The following is a 17,623-nucleotide window of genomic DNA, read 5'->3' as shown; positions in this document are numbered from 1 at the left end:
ACATCCTTGGAAACATCCTTGGAAGCTAGAGGCCTTTTACTTTCACTTTACAACTGTGTTTATTTATTCTGGGAAATGCAGGGAGTAAAGAAAAGTTAAATCCATCAAGATTAGTCACATTATTGGTATGAAAGGAACTAGCCAAAGAGAGGAAATGCTGCACACTGTTCTGTGTTCTTTAGCAAGCTAAGAGATCAGGTCACACAAGAACAATGTGGGCATCTACTGTATAATCAGTTCTGTGGCTCAGACATGGGAAATAGAAACACCCACTTTCATCCTAATGAGAACACAGTCAACTGCACACTCTTAAACACTCAGCACTAACAAATATTCACCCAATACACCCAATTTTTTTTAGAATATTCTGATCATAAGACATTAGATAATAGAGCTTTTTTAAAGGCACAAATGGTCGCTGCGCTGTGAGACTAACTATTCTTCAGTTGAGTTTAATCTTTTACGGTCTGACAGACAAAAACAATCACTACACGTCGCATATGGACTGTGACTTTCACAGTATCATTGCATCTTCAGGTTTATAGTAAAACCAGTGATGTCATGTGGAGTCATGGGATTAAAATCTGTCTTACTAAATAATGTGTTGATGATGCACTGTAATTATAATCAGTATTCATGATTTTAAAGAGCTGAAGAATGACAGAAGCTAAAACACCACTTAAAAGGCATAGTCAGACGCACATTATTGTAATTATTATTCTACCATTACCCTGTTTTAAGTTTATTGTTTAAATTTTATGGTGTACTAAAGTGTTTTATGAATGTAAAACACTGACCGAGCTGATAAGAAAAAAACGTTTTTTTATTTCATGTTAGAGACCTAACAATAAAAAATACTAACTTTTCTTGCTTGCAATACAAAGATGGTTAAAAAAGTGAGTAGGATCAGAAGTAACAAATACTACTGGCTGGCTTTGACTGGTTCAGTGTCAGATGAACATCTTCTCTTGCTCTGCAGCAAACGTCACTTCCCTGTGCTTCACTTCTTCCTCTGCTCCATCACCTCCTGAGTCCGCTCCTCCCGCTCCGGGTCTCTGCCGTCTCTTGTTGAGCAGAGGGTTATTGGACATGTCCAGGTCCTTGATCTTCACCTGGTCATAGTCCACACGCATGGTGGCCAGAGCACTGGTCATCTCCTCCTAGGAAGACAGGGGGATTGTTAAGGTCGTAAATCTGCCGCTTTACTGACACCTTGTGGCCACTTTCGGAACATAAAATGGGCTGAACACCGACCCACCTTCACGTCGTCCCACAGCTCCTTGTCCTCTGTCAAGACACGAGAGGTGTGGAGGGGTGTGGGAGGGACCACCATGTACTGCTGCAGTGTAGAAGACTCAGAACCATCAGCGGTGTGGACCATGACATGAAGAATGAAAGGAGGTTGACGCCAAGCGAACTTACACTGATCCAGGGATGGTTCATAAACTGGGCTATGGTCATCCTCTCGCTGGGGTCTGTTTTCAGTAACTGCACAATGAGCTGCTTGGCTACAAGATATTTATTTTAAAAAAACAACAACAACAAAACTATCAGTTATCACTGCAATTTGTGCAGCAACAAAAGATGGTAGCAAGAACAAAGACAAAGAAATCATAAACGGATGCAGATCAAAACCAAGCGATCACCCCTAATAATTATTAAGGTTTGTCTATGTGTAAAACCTTGCCAGAAAGAGGCCTAAATGCTCCATCTTTTGTTTCCGCCATGCAACATTCAGTGAATTGGCTCTGCGGCATATTTCAGAATCTCACCTTCTTGAGAAACATCAGCCCACTCAGGATTGGGGAACTCATACTGGCCCATCCGAATCCTCTGCTTCATGCCTGGGGAGATGGCCTGACCCGTGTTTGAGTAGAACGGCGGAAACCCGCACAAGCTGCGAAGAGAAGAGAAAGGATCGTCAACATAGATGGTAACCGTAACGTACCGTTAAGGTTAATTCACATACAGATGGATGCGATACTCACAGAATATACATGATTACACCCAGAGACCACATGTCACATGACTTATCATACTTCTCTGGCCCAAGAACCTCTGGGGCTGAATGAACAAGGCGATACAGAAGAATGGAGAATGAGACACACGCCTGAGTAAAAACAGGACGAGATGCTGACAGAGACGGCGAGGGTGGATAGGACGCCGGCAAACTGTAGCGGGACATTTTCCAGCACGGGCTCAAATACACAGTTTTTGCTGTAGCATCAGTGTGGCGAGCTCACCGACGTAATACGGAGTGTAACAGGGTGTTTGGAGGGAGTTGAGCAGCGTTGTCTCCTTAGCGAAGCCAAAGTCGGTCAGCTTCAGCGTGGCATTGCTCTCCTTGGTGGTGTACAGCAGGTTTTCAGGCTGCCAAGGCCAATGTGACGACACATTTTACAAACAAATAAACACACAGACAAAACAACTCAGATGGAACTTCTCTGACAGACTGGAGCAGCGGTACCTTGACATCCCTGTGAGCGATGTCCATGCGGTGGAGGTATTCTATCGCCGTACCGATGTCGTGCATTATCTCTGACGCTTCTGAACAGACGACCGAGACACAGGTGAAACACACAGGAGGTGAGATACACAAGCACGATGAAATGGGTTGGTTTGAGGAGAAGGCACCTCTTTCTGTGAAGGCCTGGTCGCCCCTGGCCTGAATGCGGGTGAAGAGCTCCCCACCCTCCATGCTGAAGATGAACACAGAGATCAAAAGTGGGACAGTGGCAAATGAGCCTCCATTTTCCACTGCGATCAGTCTGACAATGCCGTCATTATGCCCCCTAATTCACTGTTCCTGCGCAGTCGTGTGAATTACGGAGGGCTGGGATGAGTTACTTCGTAAGAATCCAGTAAAGGAACACAGCTGACGCATTTGTGACTGCCTTATATAGATAAATGAGCAGTTCAACCAGAAGAAAAATGACACCAGTCGCCCTCTATTCCCATGAGATTTAAGTCAGATTGGAATTTTTCAGTTTCACAGAAAAAATAAACAGCACATTTGTACCTCAGGAAATTAACTCAGGAAACATCTGCAGAAAGACATTATATGAGATAAAAACATGTAATATTAAAATTGTCTTAAAAACAGGAAGATTTAGTAGCCACCAAGCTGCGATCCAAAAGGTGTTTGTAGAAAAACAAACCTGTATGCTTTAGCAAAGACGAACTCACCACTCCATTATGATGAGTAGACACTTTTTCCCCTGGTGCATGTTCTCGTACAGGCTGAGTATCTGGACGATGTGTGGACCTCCAGAGACTCGCCAGTGCAGCTCAACCTCCCGTCTGGCTTTGGGAGTGTCGTAGAGGATCTGCTCCAACAGAACACACCAGGGAAAAGCCTCAGTGTCTCTCTGCTGACAGCAAATGCATCACCTCTATGCATGCACGCTGCAGAAGTGACGTCAGCTTTATTTACCTCTACAAGTTAGGCAAATCACGTGACGAGTTTCACAGCAGATCACATCAAACATCACTGACGTTTCATCTGAACCTACACCAACTGCTATTGTTATTTGTATGTTATTTTTAATGCATCAAAGTCTTCCAAGGAGGAGGGGGAAAAAAATCACAACTGCAGTGATGTCTGATCCAGACGAGACTTGAATAATTGATAGACGCCCCCAGTCGGCAGACATTAGGCTGCAGACAGAAACATACAGATGCACGCCGCTGTCACGCACCTTAAGGGCGCATTTCTGTCCCGTCTCTTTGCGGTAACACTCGAGCACCTTCCCGGTGATCCCCAGGCCGAGAACCTGCGACGTGATCTTGTAGTCGTCCGTCACCGCGTTTCTCCTGAACTCCAGCTGACAGCAGGCAGGTGTGAGGAGGTCAGCGGGGCCGCTGCACAAACTCTGGTGCGCACCGGCTGGATTCGCGGGCTGCTCCTCCTGGTTCTGGTGCATTTCGATTTTCGCAAATTCCTACTATGGCTCAGAGAAAATCGGTGTGTTCCGGAAGCGGCGCTATCCTAGTTGGCCGTTTCACATGAATTCCGTAATACCCAGCAGAACATCTCGACGGGAATACAACCAAATAGGGCGGCGGTCAAAAGAAACCCGTTATAGGTTAATATGGACAAGCTAAATCTCCCAAGAGAGTCCAGGCGGACTGTATATGGATTCACAGGGACGATGGAAGAGGACAAATGACACAAAGAAGAGAAAATGTTGAGTAGAAGACCCGGCGCCCCTCTCCGGTCCTCATCGCGGTCTTCTGCCGCTTCCTACGGGCTGCGCAGACCTCTCCAATTCCCTTACGTCAGCGTGAAGCGGCTCAAATTCGGGTTCTTAAAGGAACCACCCCGCGTAAAGACGCACGGCCGGAAAGGAACGAGACACATGAAACAGAAACAAGACACAGACAGAAACAAATATATAGGTGATTCGACAGAATAGATGATCCTAAAACTGGCACACAAACAATACAGCCACTATATGGGATCAAAAACGACCTGTTATGTGACAGCGGCATCCCTTAATCGGATGTTTATATTTATATTAGTAATTATAATTTGTGTCCACAATATAAGATATATATTCAGCATTACTTCACAATTATGAATACACATACTGTTGACATCTGCTTACGAAAAAAAACACATTTCTAACTTTTGAATTGAACTTTCATGCTAACCGTTTACACTTATTTTGGACCCGACTTGTGGTATTTAACTGATAATTTCACAAGATTGGGCGCAAACATTCTTCTGTCAATTCAGTTCCAGTCTTGATAGTTTTGCAAATCAAATGATTTATTTCAAACTTTAAACAACTGCTGCTTGGCACCTATAAAATTCTATTGCTGGAGGTCAGATTAGCTCCCTGGTTTTGTTAGCCTTGCAGGGCACGGTCCAGCACGCGCTCATCCTGGACAGGAAAGGGCATGGTGACGCGCAGCTGCCTGTTCTCCTCCATGGTGCGCTGGATGGTCTCATAAGCGTTGGAGTTTCCGGACCAGCAGCGACGAGCCACCTGCAATAGCCAGAATCACGTCACACAACTCTGATATTCAAGGTCACGGGTTCATTCCCTGTTCGCACTCTTACCCCATTGGAGACGTCCCACTTCAGCATCAGACTGGCACGTTCTGCTGCTTCATCGGAACCGTCCAACAGCAAACCAAACCCTCCATTGATTACCTCACCCCTGCAGGGGGAAACCAGGAGTAAAGAGGCAGCAAAGACTGACAAATGAACACGAGTTCCTGCAGGACTGATGGAGCTCACCAGCCAACACCGCCACCGTTGTGCAGGGCAACCCATGTGGCGCCCCTGAAGGCATCACCGACAAAATTATGGACTGCCATGTCTGCGGGAAGGCGACAGAAAGGGACACTTGGAAACAAACATCCTGAAGCTCAAATTTCAACCTCAGAGTTGCTAACACACCTGCACAGAAGGCGGATCCATCATACACATTAGAGGTTTCTCTGAAGGGACTGTCAGTGCCGCTGACATCATGGTGGTCTCTGCTAATAACCACAGGAGCCTAGGCAACAGAGGGAGCATGACACGCTGCAGGAACGCCCATTCCGCACAGGAGTTAGCGTTTCTCTTACCGAAACTCTTCCATTCGCCACAGCTCGGTTGATAGCCAAAGCGATGGAGACTCTTCCTTTCTGGTCGGAATAGAGGATCCTGGCTTGTGATCCGACAACCTAAATGAGGAAGATGAAGCCGTTCAGCCTCTTCCAGCTGTGCTCCTTTGTCAGGCTTCTGATGAATGTTGAGACGTGTGACTGTTGCGATTACATTTGCCCCTGTGTTAAAAACAAACCATCTTGTGTTTTCCGGCCTCCCTGATCCAGCGGATGTTGTCATCGTACTGCTGTCTGATGCGATCAGTCACGTGGGCGCTGATTTCCTGGAGGACGCTGGTGGCGATGTTGTCCGTTTCAGCCAGATCTTTGGGGTCGCTGGATGTGCACACCCAGCGGAAAGGGCCAAAGCCCAAGGAGAAAATGTCGCTGCGGAGAAAGCAGGTGTAAAAGGTCTTTTTTCCAAGATGTTTTCCACAAGTATAATAAAGAAAAAGCACTGGCTCATAAATAATTAAGAACAGTGTTCACCCCATAATGTGCTGAACGTATGAAGGGTAGCGGAATTCCGTAGCTCCTCCTCCAACCTTTTCCACCTCTGCTCCTATTAAAACAGTAATAGGCCACTTTAAAGGTTTGACATGGACTCTACGTGAAAGATTGTTGAGTCTTCACCTACTGACCAGCTCTCTGGGCCTCCAGCAGAAAGGCGTTGCCATAGTCCCAGAAGAACATACCAGCATCAGAGAGCTTATTAATGGCCCTGACATGTCTTTTCAGGCTGCAACAGAAGGTGAATTGTGTTAAATCTGATTAACAGAGCCATGTTATTACAGAGAATATGCTGAAAGAGTCACCTCTCTTGCACCACAGATTTGAAATGGTGAGGATCGGTCGCCATGACCTGGTTTGCCTGACGGAAGCTGAGTTGAACCGGGTAATAACCTCCGTTAAATGGGTTGTGTAGGGAGGTCTGGTCTGAGCCTAAATCCACCAGCAGCTCCCCTGTCCTCTCATACTCCAGCAGCAGCCTCTCCCTGTTCACACAGTTACAGGAGGAAGACAGTTTAACAGAGTACAAAACAATAGTTGCAGGTTGTCTGTGAGGTTGACTGAAGACTCTTAATAGCCCCTGGGTGTGTGGGTGTGTGTGTGTCCTGCGGGGGAAAGCCTCCCTCTTTGTTGTCTGCTAGGATGGTCTCCAGCCCTGCCTGTGTGGGACATTACAGAAACAGAGAGGTTTCAGACCTCACTCACCACAAGTCGACGATATTGCCATGATAACCCAGGCTGAGGGGGGTCTTGGAGCTCTTGGCTTCTCTGAAAGACCCAAAAAGATCAATATAGGTTTCCTTTTTAAAAAAAAAGAGTGTGCTATAGAGAGGCTAATGCAGGGGTAATGGTCAGTGTGTATTAGCAGTGATGCTACCTGATGCGTGCGATGCAGTGCTCTATGTTGCTGGTGACCTCCATCACCCAGCCCTGCTCGTGTCTCTTTCTGAGAGGACCCTCGTCAACCTGCGGAGAAACTCGCACATTCAAACGCTGCGGGACTTCCTCCATTCCTGCTTACTCAGCAGTGAGCGCTAGCAGACAGTGACTGGTAGTCGACCGACCTCTGCAATTACGCCAATACAGCCAGCGATGACGGCAGCTTTAGCTTGAGCCCCGCTCATTCCACCCAGGCCAGAGGTCACAAAGACGCGGCCCGCCAAGTCCCCAGAGCCCAGGTACCTCCGTCCAGCGTTTAGCACTGTCAGCTACACAGAACCGGGATTTTATGACAGTGTGTTGAACAACTTTCCTCTTTCAGCTGAGTTTTACAATTGTTGAACATCTAAATAGTTGATTTTTCCATCCAGGCAACTGTTCTTAATCAAACGGCATCTAAACATTACAAAACAACATAACAAGGCAGGGAACAACTCCAAGTTCCAGATGTTTTATATCCAACCTAAAATGATTTAATGGTGTTTAATAACACTCAGATTCCTGTCTGATGGAGCACAGGAAGACTGTTTAAAACACCAACATCTGCTTCTTTTCTTGAAAGTATTTCCGTACCATCGTGCCATGAACGATCCCCTGAGGTCCAATGTAGCAATAGCTGCCCGCTGTCATTTGACCGTACCTGACAGAAAAAGCAGCGCAGATTATCAAAGCATCTCTGTCTGCGTGTGGTTCTGTAGCACTTTCACTCACATGGAGACTCCGAGGGCAAACATCTTCTCATACTGAGTTCTGGAGGAGTAATTAGGGATGACCTGAGGGAAGCAGAGGGGAAAGGTGTTTCATGGGCTACGGGGACGCAGGTGGACGAAGCACGCCGTCTGTTACCATGCCATTGGTGATGATGGCGCGAGGTGAGGACGGCAGACTGGGGAACAGGCCCATGGGATGGCCACTGTACATGACCAGCGTCTGTTCTTCGCTCATCTCGCTCAGGTAGTGCATCACCAGCCGGAACTGCACCGACACACTCACTCATTTATTCTGAATTTAGACACGTCTGCGCAGACGCTGTGGGTGAACGCGAGAGAATACCTGCGCCCAGTTACTGAACACCTGGCCGTTGCCTCCGTAGGTGACCAGCTCCTGGGGGAACTGGAGGGAAAACACGCGTCAGATGTTGCACAGAAACACCCTCTCGGGGCGCTAAAACTGGCTCGAGGCTCACCTGAGCGACTGCTGGGTCCAAGTTGTTCATGATCATCAACATGATGGAGGCAGCCTGACGCGTACGGCATGGATATTGATCGATGGGGTAAGCCCTGGTGGGGGGCAGGGGGCTGGTTAGTGTCTCACCTCGCTGGCAACAAGGAATTTAATTGCTCAGTGTGTTCCGATTTCTGCCACCGCAGCGACATGTTTGACACGGTTTGCCTCACCTCATGGGTAGAGTGGGGCAGAAGCGGTACATGTAGATGTGCCCGTACTGCCGCAGCTCTTGAGCAAACTCAGGCGCAAGTGTTGCATGATGGGAAGGGGAGAAATAGCGCAACGCATTTCTCAAAGCCAACTATAGTGGAAAAAGACACGAGTCGGGGAAAACAACCACCCATATCATTTATAGAAAACATTTTTGACCAGTGTAGGTGCCAGGAACAGTTCTTGTGACCCGTTTGGTACCGACTGCTGCAGCGAGCCTTTGCTCCGAGTTTGCTAATCAGTAAAAGACCTTTAGGCAATGAGCACTTTTTTCTGTTGGAATACTGTGGTGATGCAATAACTGGTAGCCTGGCTTAATATTTGTCCTACCGCTAAGTTAAAATAAAACCAAACTGTGCTCTTATCACTTTCTACAATGCACGTTTTACAGTGTTCAGTCTTTATATGACCAAATCATATATCATCAAATCATATGACCACTTTCAGGAAGCCACATCTCAAAAATGTGCTTTGTAACTTAACCTATATGAATTTTCACTTACCCGCTCTTCCTCTGCTGTCAGGTTGGGGGCTCGCACGGGTGCGTGCGGGACACTTGGATCTCTTCCCCGATTCGGTGGTAAAGGGTCCAGCAGTAAACCGCTGCATACGTCCTTCAGAGAAGACATTCTGATTGCACTCTTGGGTCTTTGGCCTTCGCTGGAGTCAGAGGGTAGCTGATCCACCGCGTCAGGTCAAGTCACCCCGCCTTTAAAACCCACCAATGGTGAAGCGCAGATGGATGATGTGCTTGGTATTTATTGATTTCCTGAGTGTTTGAAGAGGCGCATGCAGCAGAGGACAAACATTGCCACAGATCAGCGACCCCAGGCAAGTTGACAGTATTCAACGACGTAACAACAAAATCGATCAGTCTTCATAATTGATGCCATTTTCCCCCAAGAGTCAGAATTTGTTTAGTTTAACAGTAAGTGGGGAAATCTAAAACCCCTGAAAAGATTTTTTTACTTTTTTTACTGCCCCCTACTTGACATTTGAAAAAGTAAAAAACACAAGAAGGTTAGGAAAGGCTCGCAGTTGTGTAACCCACAGAACTTTTGCCAGAAGACAGGCAAAAGTAATTGTTCATTGATAATCACAAAAGGCACTTGGAGGAACAGAAAATACATCTCAGTTAAAAGTTTCAGACCTGTTAAATGACCAGAAAAACCTGTGAGAAAGTGTTTTAGCTTCAGGTGAAAGAAGCTCCCCAGAGTCTTCACACCATTAACAATAGAAACTATCACAGGAGTATTAAATATTTCTGAGGACACTAGCAGAAGACAAAAAGTCAACCTTTGACCTCAACAAAGTGGATTCACGAAGAAAATCAGCCTAAATCTGCACTAGTCTTCTTAAAAAGTTTTTTCAGATTAATCGGGAGCAATAATTTCAAAATTTTACATTATAAAACAGTTGAGAATCTAAAAAATAGACATGCAAACAATTAGTGTTCGATAAATATAGACAAGGTGAATTCAGGAATAAACCTGACTTTCATTAATTTAGTTTATGTGATTAATTATGATAGCGAGGAATCAAATAAATAAAAATACCACAGTGAAATGGTGAGAAAACATACCAGCCAAAGCATAGACCAAACCAAATGAAGAGTCAATAAACAGTCTGGACTGAATGCGCTGATCTTTGGGTACCAGAGGGTGAAAAGAAGCAGGACAAGACATTTTCCTAATTACCAAATAACAGCACTGTTACACTGAAACGGTGTTGTGGCTGGTACAGGTGGGCCTATTCCTGCGACTCCTCATTGGAAATGGCATGTGTTGCGTTAGAGTCTGGTGAATTCTGCTCCGCTTCCGATGATTGTACTTGTGTCGCCGCCTCGTCTTGAGGATAAAGCTCAGGGTAAAGTTGCATACACTCCTGCATGGCCATGAACTGTTCCATACAATCAGAGCCCTTTACCTCCTCTTTACTGTAGTGAAAACAAGAGAAGGCTTCTTTAAATTCAGTCCCGCAGGGACCGCTGGCCATCCCACCCAGACACGGGCAATTCCAGTTGATCTCCCCATTGGGAAGAATCAATCCTATAAACAGGAGGACTAGTTAAAGTTTCAGAAGCAAAAAAAATCTTTCAAGTGTAGTGAGAAGTCAGTGTTCCACACCTCGCTCCTCGTACGGGTCGTCCAGATCTTCCTCCATGAGCTCAGCACTGCTGGGCGTCTCATGATCTTCTTTGGTCACAAAGATAATCTGGTCTTTACCTGATGTGTAAAATATGCCGGAACCATTTAAGCCAACAGTGACACAGTGGAATTTAACTCGAACCAAAACAGGATTTTGTGCATTCATCTCTTTTAACAGATGCACTTTCGCAGCTTCTCAGGTATAAACCCTGTTTCATGGTTACAGACTCCTCTTTATCTCTGTTTCACTTGTCACCACCTCTTATTTCTTCAGTGCTAAAAAGAGGCAAAGAGGCCGATGAAGAGTCAAGGTGACTTTGGCTTACAGTATTTTGTAAAACAGTTATGTCACTGAATAGTAATGTTGTAGTCAACACACGGCTATTCTCTGACCCCTAACACATTCTAACGGGCATTAAGGGGCAACAACAGTTTTGTCACAAAGACTCTCGATTAATGTTAAGTTGTTCGGACATGAATCAACTACTATCAACATTTAATCAGCATTCCAGATGAGGTAGCACTGTTACCTTCCTGTCTGACAGAACTCATTTCTGCCCGCCAGAAGATTAAATCCTCCCTCTGCACCAGTAAGGAAAAACAAACAACTCTTTCTGGCACAAGAATCACAAAAATTCGGAAGGTTTGTGTCCGGTAGCATCAGCCATCAGCTCTATATCTAAATCAATGATTAGCATGTTTCACAACTAGCGTTCTTCTTCTACGCTTTAATATTCCGTATGAACCACGTTCACTGACGCGGTGCTGCCCCCTACAGTCAGGAAATATTAAAGAGCTACTTGCCTTTACGAAAAGGATTTCCAAAGAACAAAGGTGTTAAACTGTATTGTGATAATTTACCCTTTTGGTTTATAATTGATATTTCTGGTTACCGGTACTTCTAAAATTGTTAAAAATTCACAGCAACAGTGACACCAAATACCAGATGACCTGCTATAAAAGGCCAATGCTCCAGAGTAAATTGTTACATATAACTGCATTGTAAGAATTTAGGCACTAGTTTGAAATATAAAATTTCGTTTGATCCGCGAGTGATCCTGAAGAGTCTAAATATTAAAGTTCACATTCAGCCCTTTACCAGAAAAAAAGGTTTTATTGAGAATGTTTTTTGTATAAGTTTGTTCTGAAATACATTTATTTTTTACATATTCAAAAGACATATCTTACACTTTAATCAATGAATGGCCTATATACAGAATTCATCATTCATGGAAGGAAAAAAAAACATGTTTTTACTTAAAGTTGACAAAAAAAAACAAAATAGTGTGATGTGAGTTAATACTGCTGTTTCCTGGGAGTGCCAAGTGAAACAGCAAGGACCCTCGCAACTATATTCATCCACAGCCTGTTCGGGAAAAATAGGATGGATCTGATTGAACAGGTGTACCCAATACGAGCTCCATGCCTTCCTGGGTCCGAAGGAAAATACACCACAGTACTTAACTCTGACGGTTGAGATTGACAGAAAATAAAAGCCAAAAAACAAGAACAAGAAAGGTAAGACGCCGCCAGGCAGGTGGTGTTACAAATCTGCACAAGGCGGGCAGCAGAGCTCTCGGTGTGGCGTTCGCCTGCATGCCGAAGTGCTGTCAGTCTGAAAAAAAAGGACCAAACTCTGTGTCACTCTGGGAGATCTGTGGGGGGGGGGTTAGAAGCTGTGATAGGCCCATTTCAGATGATTCCTGAAGACCTCTCCAACGCTCTGACAGCAGAGAGGCGATGACGCAGGCGCCTCGCCCAGATATAAAATGAAGTTGGCGTCTTAATAAAAGCAGACTGCAGGTGGGAGGATGTCGGCCGACCTAGAAGAGCAGGGCGCCCATGCTGCCCACTTCGCTTTGTTCTTTCACAAAGATTTCAAAATACTGGTAGATGATAGTGACGGCCAGCAGGATTCCGGTGCCGGAGCCGATGGCGCCGAGGAAGTCGGCCATTACCGACAACCCTCCGATGCACAGGCCGCCGAAGGCAGCGGCGGTGGGGATATACCTGAAACCCGGAACAGGCAGATTGGAATTAGCGTTCAAAGAAAGCGCCACAACAGCCGGGGATATAAAGAAAGACTAAATGTACCTGTTTAACTCGTGGACCATGGAGGTCTCTCTGTGTCCCCTCATCACCATCTGCTGCTCCTTCAGCTGTTTCGCCACCTGAAATACGGGGAGCCACAAGGGTCTGAGACCAGCGCTCTTAAATTAGCTTCGGCCGCCGCCTTCTACGAAGAGGCTGAAACTCACGTCCTTGGCGGAGGAGCCGGACACCTCGATCCAGGTTTTGGAGAAGAAGGCACACGATCCCAGCATGAAGATGATGTAAATGAAGGCATGGACCGGATCGTCCAGGACAGAGCCAAACGACTCAGGCGGAGAGAGATAGTAGCAGAGTCCACCTACAGGGTAGGCGCGGGCTGGACCGCCTGATGACGTGTCCTTTGTTAAAAAGAGTGGACGGTTTCAGACATCAGAACTTGAGGCTGATCAAAGAACTCAACTGGGGCTTTCCATCCCTTCATGAGAAAAGCAAGTGAAGGTACTTACAGACCAGGTGCCGAGCAGATTAACCAAGAAATTGCCGCTGAACCTGGTGGAGAGCATCTGGGAGATGACGTACAGGTTGGAGACCAAAGCGGACTGCAGGATGATGGGGATGTTGGAGGTGTAGAACAGCTTGATGGGGTAGGTGTTCTGCTGCCCGCGGTAACGAGCAGACTTGATGGGCAGATCCACCCTGAAGCCCTGCGATTCAGACACGTGTGTTCATCAGACCTGGACTCCATGAACGTCCCGCTGCGCTCTAGGAAAGTCCAACCCCTCACCTGAAAGTATATGACGACGGCAAAGACGAACACCGTGGCGATCAGGTTCATGAGGTTGGGCAGGTTCTGCCTGTAGAAGGCTTCCCTCAGAGCTCGCACTTTGTCCGACCGAGTGGCCAGAAGATGGAAGAGAGCGATGATGGCTCCCTCGAATTCTGTGCCTGGGAGCGTAAAACACGGGAGGAATTAGCCACACCCCCGACAACCGCCGTGAGGTCATTTCCCGCGACGACGACGGCCCGTTACCTCTTCCGGTGTTGACGGTGGTGGGGCTGAAGGCCTTCCACACGATGGTCTCGCAGATGTTGGTGGCAATGAACAGAGAGATCCCCGAGCCGAGGCCGTAACCTTTCTGGAGCAGCTCGTCCAGCAGCAGGACGATCATGCCGGCAACAAACAGCTGCGGAAGAAGAACAGCGTCAGCGTCCTCGGAGGCAGCTCCTCTTCACAGACAGCCTGCTCTGGAGGAACGGCTCACCTGGATGATGATGAGCAGACAGATCCCTGCCCCCATCTCAGACGGGTCCCCGTACATGCCGGTCATCACGTACACGATGGCCTGGCCGATGGTGATGATCATCCCAAACACTGAAAGACATCGACAGACGTTGAGCCGATCTGTGGCCGGTGCCTTTTTTTAAACCGACGGGCGCCTGCTTACATTTCTGGGCTCCGTTGAAGAGCGCCCTGTCCTTCGGCGTGTCCCCGACCTCAATGATCTTGGCTCCGGCGAGCAGCTGCATGATCAGGCCTGAGGTGACGATAGGGGAGATGCCCAGTTCCATCAGGGTACCTGGAGGGAGACGGTTCGGTGAGGACAGCAGCGGGACAGAAGACAGGGGCTCCACCTTTGGTTCAGAACCAACCTCTGTTGGAAGCCAGAATGACCCTCATCCAGTAGAAAGGATCTGCCGAGTCCGAGGACATGATGCCAAAGAGAGGGATCTGGACGACAAACAGTCAGGTAAACACGCATCTCAGGTCGTTTTATGCATTTCAACGTGCATTTTACCCCATTTTGATGTTATACTTCAGATATTCACCTCTGAATTTAATAAACTTTACCTTGTTCTTTATTTAATTTGTTTTTAAATGGGCTTGTGTTTAGTTATTCCATAAAAAAATAATGCTCTAATTTACTTTGACTGACTTAAAAAAACAGGCTTTTATTGTGGCCTTAGAGGCAGGACGTGTTGGTTCCTGTCATCCGTCTCCTCCTAAACTAGTGTGTTCAACTTGGTAGTATTCCAGTATTCCAATAAAGTCCCTCCTCGAAAAAAGCTGTCCATAACTACTTAACAGTAGAAATCTAAACAATGTTCGTTATTTATGCCTGAAATCTACAGCAGGAAAGAATACAGCTGTACTACCAGCACAGTTTTAATCCCATTACAACACATTAATGGATAAATCTGGACACTTACCTGACAACAGACCAGAAAGATAAAAAGGGTGATGGCTGTCCATAATACCTTTTCCCTGAACTGAATCTGTTGGATAATAACGTAAAGATTTTAATGGAAAAGCTTCACAATGACAGCGATTCTTTTTTAGCGTCACCTCCAAATGCATTAATAGGAGCCGACTCACCTTTCTTTCAGGCTTTTGGATCTCTGGTAGTACAGCACAGAACGGCTTTATCACCTCCAGGAATTTGACTGAAAACAAGCAGATTTTGTAGTAGTTTTGGTGAGTAAAATCGGAATAATAGTAGCCGGTCAGGGGAGGACGTGGCAATGGATTTGGGCGGACTCAAGACGCATCAGTCTACAATAAGAGTTATGATTCATTTCTAATTTTCATTTTTAAAAGAAGCATCGGGAATTCTGAGTTTGCTGGCTATATTCCGACTCTACCACTACCAAGGTGCTGGTTTTAAGCGAGTGAAAGGTGGAGAAAAAGGCTGAAGACGACGCCGACTGTTAAGCGTCGTCATCACTACACTGACAGTGTCTTTGAATGAGTGGCTAACAAGTTAGCATGGAAGGTGTTTCCAGCCAAAGATCAGCCGCTGCGCCTCAAACACGCAACCTCAAGAAAGAAACACACGTTAACAAAACGCTGCACGACGACCTGCCTCCTCCACTGTGCAATTAATCGCCGCCAAATTTTTTTTCAGACGGCGTTAAACCAACTGCTCGACCGCTAGCTAGCTACACGAGCTAGCCGGTGGTCAATGCCAATGCTAACGCTGGCAGCTAATTAAGTTGTCAAACGCAGTGGAAACAGCGACTTTTGGTCTCCTTAAACGTGGCCTACGCAACAAATCTTTTAACAGTCGTGCCGGGGTTGTACTCACTGCCCATGGTGTGCTAACTGTCCAGCGCGTCTTCACTGTTTAGCATCAAATCGGACTTGTCTCGGTCCCACCAGAGAGCCACGACCGGCGAGTGGAGGAGGAAGAGGAGGAGGAGGAGGAGGGGAAACTTTAGAGACACGTCACCACTCCGGAGGCCGAGAGCGGCGGCTTAAAGATGCAGCAACCGAGTTAGCAAGGCTAACCTTAGGGTAGTGGTTTTTGTTGCTTTTAGTGCCCCACCCACCCCTACGGCGGGTTAGCATGATGCGGATCATAAATGGAAACCGTGTTTTATCACACAAATGGATCAATCGGTGTGGCAGACATGGAGGGGATGTTCGGGCATGCAAACATGAGGAAGCTGATATATGCAGATACTGGGTTATACACGTGTTCCTCCATAGATAGAAGCTTTGCTTTAATGTCACTGTCAATAAGGCAAAAATGCTGCACTAACAAAATCAATACTGAAACTTCCAACCTGTGGTTTTTCAAAATAAAGTTTGCACGGCTGAAATGTATGATAATCCTTCAACCATTTAGTAACTAATTTTATGTTACTTGCTGGAAACCGCTTTTATGTGATGACCTTTTGCCCCCTACTAAAATATGTCGGTCGTTCCGCCGTAATTCCACTAGAGGGCAGCAGTGACACGGAAATGTCCCGTCTCACTGAAACATTCTACCTCAGATTCCCCCCAAAACACTCAACAGCCTCCCCACTAAGAATAAAATAATGTGCTGTTTGTGTAAGAGGTATGTCGTGCCTTAAAAGAGAGGAAAACACTACACAAAAATATATATTAAACAGCAAGACAGATTAAAAACATCTTGATTTTATCTCCTCTCTGAAAGCGTGTTTTAAATTACTGTCCAATATTTGAGAGAATAGTCAGCATATCTCTGATCAGGAAATCTAATTGTCCTTTTTGCCAGTAGCAAATGTCAGAAAAAATTATGCATTTTTTAAATCAGCTCTCAGAGCACACTGACGACAGCAAAATCACAATGTCAGAGGTCAAACAGACAACCAATAGTTAGGCCTTAGGCTGGCTTTTCCTTTCACAGAAAAAGGCTCTAAATTTTGTTTTTTGACAACAGCAGCCTGCTGTGTAAGACCTGGCCGTGTCGGGCGTGGGGTTGATGCTCTTTCTTAAGGTAGTGAGGATCTCAACTCTCTTCTTTTAACATCTCAAAGTTTCCACTTGTAGCTTGAAAACACACAAACATCCGTGAGGTCTCCCTCGAGGAGGTGGTGGAGCGGAGGACGTTGACCATAGTGCAGACCGTCCTGGACAACGCATCCCAGCCCAAGACTGGGGACAAGCGGCGGAGCAGCGTTACCACTGATCCAAGTGGTGTTACAGGAGGTGGCTCCTCAGACTTTTCAGTGCCTCCACAACACTATCGGCACTGGACTGAGCTGCTCATTTATGCAGAAATTCCTGCAGAGCATTCACATTATTGCACTACAGTTCCATGGTGCTCAGTGGTTGCACAAAATGTTCACCTTTGTACATCTACCTTCTCTCTTTAAAGAACCACTTCACAATCACACTGTTTATAGTGTTTGAGCATGTACTTATTTTCCTGTGGGAGTAATAAAGTCATCTGTCTGTCTGTTGGGCCGTCCGCCTGTCTCTTGTTGCTTCAAGAACATGTATATAACCTCCCCCCCCCACCCCCCGACTCAAAGGACTGTTGCTGGCGGCTGATATAACATAATTATTGAACACTGAAATCCTTCCAATTGAACAGTAAAACTTGTTTTTCCAACCAAATCATCTAGACTCGTTTAATTCTCTGTTTAATTGCCGCCCTTCTGTCTTCTGCCAATTAAAGCCCCTCCCTGTAATG

At 46.2% G+C, this 17,623-nt stretch overlaps 4 protein-coding genes across 5 annotated transcripts; all 4 read right to left on the bottom strand.

The window, feature by feature from the left end:
- Positions 1-805: 805 nt before the first annotated feature.
- LOC130524668 (MAP kinase-activated protein kinase 2-like) lies at positions 806-4,278 on the bottom strand. 2 transcript variants are annotated; one of them, XM_057030991.1, is made up of 10 exons: positions 3,699-4,274; positions 3,187-3,326; positions 2,635-2,699; positions 2,468-2,547; positions 2,244-2,370; positions 1,989-2,064; positions 1,773-1,897; positions 1,423-1,508; positions 1,259-1,339; positions 806-1,160 (listed from the first exon to the last, which is right to left on the bottom strand). In XM_057030991.1, the coding sequence occupies exons 1-10, from the start codon at positions 3,921-3,923 to the stop codon at positions 951-953; spliced, it is 1,215 nt and encodes a 404-aa protein (XP_056886971.1). In that variant the 5' UTR covers positions 3,924-4,274; the 3' UTR covers positions 806-950. The 2 variants fall into 2 exon arrangements, with proteins under 2 accessions (XP_056886971.1, XP_056886970.1); XM_057030990.1 differs by having other exon boundaries at positions 2,468-2,699; positions 3,699-4,278.
- A 472-nt stretch (positions 4,279-4,750) lies between these two features.
- On the bottom strand, positions 4,751-9,125 carry uroc1 (urocanate hydratase 1). The gene is made up of 19 exons (XM_057030979.1): positions 8,988-9,125; positions 8,445-8,575; positions 8,234-8,327; positions 8,101-8,160; positions 7,894-8,022; positions 7,759-7,820; positions 7,621-7,687; positions 7,173-7,316; positions 6,986-7,074; positions 6,814-6,876; positions 6,414-6,593; positions 6,240-6,337; positions 6,088-6,160; positions 5,796-5,985; positions 5,578-5,676; positions 5,408-5,507; positions 5,246-5,327; positions 5,066-5,165; positions 4,751-4,991 (listed from the first exon to the last, which is right to left on the bottom strand). Exons 1-19 carry the CDS (start codon positions 9,111-9,113, stop codon positions 4,851-4,853), a joined length of 2,028 nt encoding a protein of 675 aa, XP_056886959.1. The 5' UTR covers positions 9,114-9,125; the 3' UTR covers positions 4,751-4,850.
- Positions 9,126-9,223: 98 nt separating this feature from the next.
- LOC130524672 (mitochondrial intermembrane space import and assembly protein 40-like) lies at positions 9,224-11,367 on the bottom strand. Its single transcript, XM_057030997.1, has 3 exons — positions 11,162-11,367; positions 10,611-10,709; positions 9,224-10,532 (listed from the first exon to the last, which is right to left on the bottom strand). Exons 1-3 carry the CDS (start codon positions 11,181-11,183, stop codon positions 10,234-10,236), a joined length of 420 nt encoding a protein of 139 aa, XP_056886977.1. The 5' UTR covers positions 11,184-11,367; the 3' UTR covers positions 9,224-10,233.
- Positions 11,368-11,725: 358 nt separating this feature from the next.
- On the bottom strand, positions 11,726-16,228 carry sec61a1a (SEC61 translocon subunit alpha 1a). Its single transcript, XM_057030986.1, has 12 exons — positions 15,767-16,228; positions 15,058-15,125; positions 14,892-14,957; positions 14,334-14,412; positions 14,129-14,260; positions 13,946-14,055; positions 13,714-13,867; positions 13,468-13,628; positions 13,190-13,387; positions 12,890-13,081; positions 12,726-12,802; positions 11,726-12,641 (listed from the first exon to the last, which is right to left on the bottom strand). Exons 1-12 carry the CDS (start codon positions 15,771-15,773, stop codon positions 12,455-12,457), a joined length of 1,431 nt encoding a protein of 476 aa, XP_056886966.1. The 5' UTR covers positions 15,774-16,228; the 3' UTR covers positions 11,726-12,454.
- Positions 16,229-17,623: the final 1,395 nt, after the last annotated feature.

Source organism: Takifugu flavidus, chromosome 4, assembly GCF_003711565.1.
Source record: "Takifugu flavidus isolate HTHZ2018 chromosome 4, ASM371156v2, whole genome shotgun sequence".
NCBI lineage: Eukaryota > Metazoa > Chordata > Actinopteri > Tetraodontiformes > Tetraodontidae > Takifugu > Takifugu flavidus.
Note: the sequence above shows the minus strand (reverse complement) of the source record. Positions and strands in the feature narration are given on the sequence as shown.